Genomic DNA, 6359 nt, shown 5'->3' with positions numbered 1-6359 from the left:
CGAAAAATTTTTTAGGCGCCAAAATTAAATTCTATATTTTACGATAGTAAATATGCAATTTCACCGTTTTAATATTTATATCTTTATAATTTTAAAAGATTAAATCAAAATTTTATCATTTTAAAGGGTCAAAGTGTAATTTTACTTTTACTAATTTAAATTTTATAAACTTTAAAGGGACCTAAATGAAAATTTTTCTATTTTAGGTGGCTACGCAGCTTTAATTATAAAAAAATTATATGAACTTTGGAGAAAAATTATTAACTTTTTATAATATATAAATTAAATAAAAATAATATAAAATTTATAATATATAAGGTTTATAAATTTTTTTATAAAGTGTAAAATACTACCTTAATTTTTTGAAATAATTTTCTTAATAGATAGAATTACTTAAATTACTTCTAACATCTTTATTAATCAATTATTTTTATGTTGTCGCATGGAAAATATGTTTTATGTTGAAAATCATCTTTTTACAAAATTATAATTATTATTTAATTTATTTAATTTAGAAATAATAATTTATATATATGTTTTAAGAATAAAAGTTTTAACCATAATTTAAAAAACATATTATACAATTAAAATTAAATAAATTTCAAATAAAAAGATATATATCAAATTTATATATGAACTTTGGTCCATTGTGCAATTTGATACATGAACTTTAATTTGGTGCAATTATACACGTGAAACTTGAACTATAGTTCACATATATTCTAAAGGTGCTCATGGGTCGGGTCGGGCTAAACTAAAAATTCAGACCCATTTACTAGGCCTGGGCCTGACCCAAAAAATGGGCCTAAAATTTTGTCCAAGCCCGACTCGAATAAAAATGCTAAAACTCAGGCCCAACCCGGCCCACCCTTATTAATTTTTTATATTATTTTTTATAATTTTTAAATATATATAATGCAACAAAAATACCAAAAACATCAAAATAAATACTTAAATAACACTAAGATAAATGCAACTTAATAAGCAAATGCCTCTAAAATAATAACAAAATTAACAAATGCCTTTAAAATAATAACAAAATTAACAATAAAATAAGTTTTATACAATATCCAAACAATAAAAATAAAATAATAGCAACATAATAATAAAATGGTAGCAAAATAAAGAGAAAACAACAAGAAAATAACATTAAAAAAAAAGAGCAATTTTTTTTTGTCCTTTAGTGAATTCGGGCCGGGTCGGGCCTAAGCTAAAAATGCCTTACTCGAGGCCTGGCCCTTTTTTGAACAGGTCTTATTTTTTTTATCCAAGTCCATTTTTGGGGCCTAACCCAAACTCTCCCACATTTTGGGTGGGTCTTTGGGCCGAGTGACCCGACCCATGATTAGGTCTATATTCATAAAACTTTGATTTTGATCCAATATATCAATGCAAAATGGTACTAATTTACATGTTTTAGAAACCCTAAATTTTTTATTAAGGGTTTTAATATGCATTGTTTAAATAAAAATATGAGTTATTTTCATGTTAAGTCCCTTTCTTTTTAAATTTATTACAATTTCATCTCTTTTTTAGATTCTAATTTATCCACCTTAATCCCTAATGCAATTCTTTCTTTATTTTTTATATTTAAGTCCTTGTCATGTAGGTTTCAATTCATTTAATTTGGTCCTTGAACATTCCAAAGGTATAATTTTCATAGTATTACTAATTGTCTTATCATTTTATATTTCTAAACTATTTTTAATTTGTATGATTAAATTTTACAATTTTAAAATTTTGCATGATATAATCACTAATTAGTCTTAACAATTTAAAGAAATTTGGTTTCTTTTTATTTTCCCTTATATTATTTGTAAAATGTAAAAAATTAAAAATAATATATTTTAATTAATACATACAATATAGTTAATATATATGTATATATATGCAAATTTCGCATCAATATTCTTCTCTCTTGGAAACCTGCTTTTTGCCAATAGAAATGTTGGCCTACTTCCACATCGGAGATATCGTATAACTTGTTTAGTGCGTTTGATATACCATTTATATTGCCTTATGATAGAAATAGAATTTTACTTTAAAAAAAAAAGAATTATTTTGATTCAATCTTCTCTTGCGTACTCAAATTCTATATTTTTTACACCGATCAAACTAATCACACAATATTCACAGTTTTTTTTTATCTCTTTTGTGCGATTTAAGATATAATAATTGATTTTTTTCATAGTTCTTAATCGTTTTATTTAAAAAAAAAAAACCCAAAAAAGACACACATGCATAAATAAAACTAAAGAGTCATCCAACATAATTTGGTGAATGACATTCGGATAATCCAAACCATAGGCATCCTGAAAAATCACATAAACAAAGTCATCACAAAGTCTATGGGCCTCAATGATTTGGCAGTACAAAGGTAAAACCAAACATCGACTATGAAGTTTATTAAGAACAGAAAAGCAGATGGACTCATTAGTAATGTGGTGGAATCCATGCTCCCTACCCATCCTAAGACCTCCAACAATAAGGCCTCAGCTGAATGAGCATCAAAGGCTCCATCGAGACGTTGTGCGCACCACCGCACCGAAGGCTGCAACAGGCTCCTTAGAAATTTAGGCTGCATCAACATTGATCTTGTGCTGCTCACCAAGCAAGGCTTCCTACATCAGAACTCTTGGCCTCCTAGGCAACATGGGGGCGCAAATGAAATTGTGAACTCCGAAGTCTTTCAGGAGGGTCGGGGCACTGCTAAGATCATCTTGCGGTACCATTGCCTTTCCTTGAAAAAGCTCCATGTCCTAGCATTCCATAGTTACCAGAAGACCACCAAGAGGCTTGTGAAAGCCTAAGTCCTACTAATTGGGACCTACAAAGTTATGAATGGGGAGAATCTACCAGTCTCGTTTTGGATAAAAATGAGAAGTAAATAGATTACAACTATACACACGCAAACACAAAATAATCAAGTTAGAGCCATCATGATTTAGAAGTACTGGCTGTTTTTTCCTTGCTAGTGGAAGCGATCATTTCTTTGGCATTGCCTGAGGGTGCAGAGGTGGATTTAAAATTGAAGCTACAGGCGTCCTTAACAAAGTCACTGCCCCAATCCAAAGCTGCCCACCACTCTAATTCTCCTCTGATTTTCTTCAGGAAATCTACACTTTCATCGTCAAATGGAAGTTGCCTCAAACATGGGCACCGAGATACTTCGATCTCTATAGGAGAAGAAAAGGACTTGGGTAAGCGGCAGATGGTTTCCAGACTTGGCAAACAAGTCAAAGAAAGGGTCTTTAGCTTTGGGAAAACTTCATCTCCTACTATCTCCTCCTCACTTATAACTTGTTTCATAGACTGACAGTCGAGAATTGTGAGGATCTCAAGATTTCTAGCATAAGCAAGGCTATTCAGGTTTCGCAACAGTGGACAAACACCTACGTGAACCTGACGAAGGTTGTGAAACTCACCCCAATCTGGCTTTCTGATTTCTCGAAGTGAACAACAACGAAATATCTCAAGTTTCCCTAAATTTGGTAATGCATGGATAGCACATAGTGAAGTCAATCACGTGCAATCGATAAGTTTTAATTTTCTAATGCATGCTCGTTTGGTGTATGAGCTGAATATCTTTTCAACAGAGGACTGACAAAATATGGTGATACAAATCTTATTCATGTGACTAAATCCCTCCAACACCTCCAAGAAAGCAAGTTCATCATCAACTGAAACTTTCACTTCATCAAAGTACTCCATCACCCCATTCATTTTACTATACACCTGCAACAGTGAAAGAGAAGACATCACCTCCTTCGGTGGGATCTCTTTAAGATGCATAGTATAATCCAGTAACAAACACCTCAGGTTTCTCAAATTCGAAAGGCCCGTAGGTAGCGTGGTTATGCTTGTTAATGACAAATTTAGGTACTGCAGGATTCTCAATCTTCCAATCTCCGGAGGCAACTCAACCAATCCTTGATTACCCGATAAATCTAAAGCTGTCAAACCTGTCATGAACTCGAAGAAGCCACCAGGAAATGCGTTGAGCAGTGTATCTCTTATGAGCAGAGTCGAGAGATTAGGGCAAGTTGGTGGGTAATGGATGATCTCTCTGTCACTACAACCCCACAAGGAGACCCAACTTGAGTCTATCCATTTGTTGAATTCTTGATCGGTAAGCCTCCCACTTCTTGCTACCAAAACCTTGTTCTTATTTTTCTCTTCGTCACGGGCTAGCCACAGTGCCATGTCTCGGATCATATCATGCATCCAAACAAATTCCATAGATTCATCAGCTTCTAACAAACATGAAAGCTTTAAAGTGCTAATAATGAATTCTCCTTGCTCGCGTGGACTTGTTCCATCTAAAAGACCCTCTCCTATCCAAAGGTCGATAAGCTCATCGACGCTTATCGTGCAGTTCTCTGGGAATATAGAACAATATAGAAAACATTTTCTAGCGACGGAAGAGGTAAGGTTGTCATAGCTAAACTTGATAGGAGGAAACACTTGATCTCCCATACCTGAAAATTCTGACGGGTAGCTTTGCAACATCTCAACTGCACAGATCCAATCATGGTAACTCTTCCTACTAGCCATGACACTCCCAACAGTGAGCAGTGCAAGTGGCAGACCACTGCACCTTGCGGAAACAATTTCAGCCAACTTCGGAATCTCTGGATTAGAATTTAAGACGTGCTCCCCTACCGTCATAGAAAATAAACTCAGGGCTTGTTCTGGTGGGAGACATTCCACTTTAATTCTCTCTTCAGCTCCTAAGTAACCGCACAACTCCTCCGAACGGGTAGTAAATATTATTTTGGACCCATTTTCCTTGTTAGGTAAGGGGATGCCTAAACTGGTGAGTTGGGATTTGAAGAAGCTCTTCTGCACATCATCCAATAGCAACACAAACCTTGTACGGTTCAAGAGCCTGAATATCTCACACGCTCTGTCGTTCTCGTTTGAACACTTCTGCCATGTGTCATCTGAGATCTCCAATTTCCTCCGAACGATATCTTGAAATTCCTCAACTTTTGTTGCTTTGGATTGTGTAACCCAAATCACGCTATCAAACTCGTGGTTCCGGATCGAGATTTCATTGTTGATTTTCTTCAAGAGAGTTGTTTTACCAACCCCACCGATTCCGTATAAACCAATAATCCCAACGTTTCCATCCTCAATTTTTTCCCACACGTCTTCAACCTTGGAGTCTAGGCCAACGGTATTCTCCATAGGAAATTGAGCCACCATCTGAGGGGACAGGGTTAGAGTGAAGGCTGCAAAGTCCCCTTTCTTTAATAGTTCCTCCACTTCTTCTTTCTTCTTTAACACTTTCTTCCCGATCTTGTAGGCCGTCTGCAAATTCCTGGGACAGCAACCAAGACATTTCCTCTCAACCTGAAGATTTCCTTCATGGATAAGGGCAATTACTTGCTGCTCAATAGTTTCTACTTTGCTCAACCATCTTTCCACTCGTTTCGTAACAATCTCCTGTTGTGTCCTCACACCCATCTTTACTTTTTCCTTCACTTCATATCTGTGGTCACTGAGGTCATCCATTGCAGCTCTCAACTCTTCTAGGCGTTTGCCGAGGTGTTTCACATGCGCTACATGCTTGGCACCGAAACCCCACAAACGAGGGACGATATCAAAGATTGGGCTCACAAAATCCATTTCTCAACGATAATCAAATGAAGCTAAGTTGGGAGTAATTGATGGTTCTCTAATCAACAATTCATCAACTTGTTTTTTCTTTTCCGGAATATACGGTGGTTTTCATTAAAAAAGTGAAAGTGAGAGAAGCACAAACGACACTAGAAGGTCATGCTATAAACAAAAAAATACCATAGAAGCTCCTGAGAAAATACAACCAAGCCTAGGGTCAGGGAAATGGAAACAGCAACTTTTTAGTGGGGACTCCTTTACAACCAAGCCTAATTAATCCCAACTTCAGCTAAATTATTAATCCAAATTTCTGTTCACCTATATAATAATTCTATAAATATTTTATTTAATTGATATGTCTAGTTTTGTAATTTCACCTTTTAAGTCACATTATTCTAATGTTACTATATATTTTTATTATTCGATCAATTCAAAATTAATTGATCAAATGATTCGAATTGAGTTGATTCAAAACTTTTAAAATTTAAATTAACTCAATCAAGTTTGATTCGACCAAAATCAACTCGACCAACTCAATTGACCTGTCTAGTATCACACTTAAGATACATGATTAGTATAACAGCTAAACTATTATGTTTAAGTGTAGGTTAAATGATTACTTGAACCTTGAATTTGGCAACAAATTTAATGTTAGAGTTTGAACTTTTATTTGTCGAAGTTAGTACCTGAACTTAGTATTTATTCTCGTATTGAGACCTAAATTTGGTAATTGTTCC

At 34.6% G+C, this 6359-nt stretch overlaps 1 protein-coding gene across 1 annotated transcript; it reads right to left on the bottom strand.

Moving 5' to 3' along the window:
* Window positions 1–2179: 2179 nt before the first annotated feature.
* On the bottom strand, window positions 2180–5935 carry LOC108450505 (probable disease resistance protein At5g63020). The gene has a single exon (XM_017748161.2). It carries the CDS (start codon window positions 5629–5631, stop codon window positions 3523–3525), a length of 2109 nt encoding a protein of 702 aa, XP_017603650.1. The 5' UTR covers window positions 5632–5935; the 3' UTR covers window positions 2180–3522.
* Between the last annotated feature and the right edge of the window lie 424 nt (window positions 5936–6359).

The sequence above is a fragment of the Gossypium arboreum genome, chromosome 5, assembly GCF_025698485.1.
Source record: "Gossypium arboreum isolate Shixiya-1 chromosome 5, ASM2569848v2, whole genome shotgun sequence".
In the NCBI taxonomy this organism is placed as follows: domain Eukaryota; kingdom Viridiplantae; phylum Streptophyta; class Magnoliopsida; order Malvales; family Malvaceae; genus Gossypium; species Gossypium arboreum.
Note: the sequence above shows the minus strand (reverse complement) of the source record. Positions and strands in the feature narration are given on the sequence as shown.

Excerpts from the sequence above, each read along its gene's own strand:
- LOC108450505 (XM_017748161.2), bottom strand. The coding sequence starts at position 5,631 with ATGGATTTTGTGAGCCCAATCTTTGATATCGTCCCTCGTTTGTGGGGT.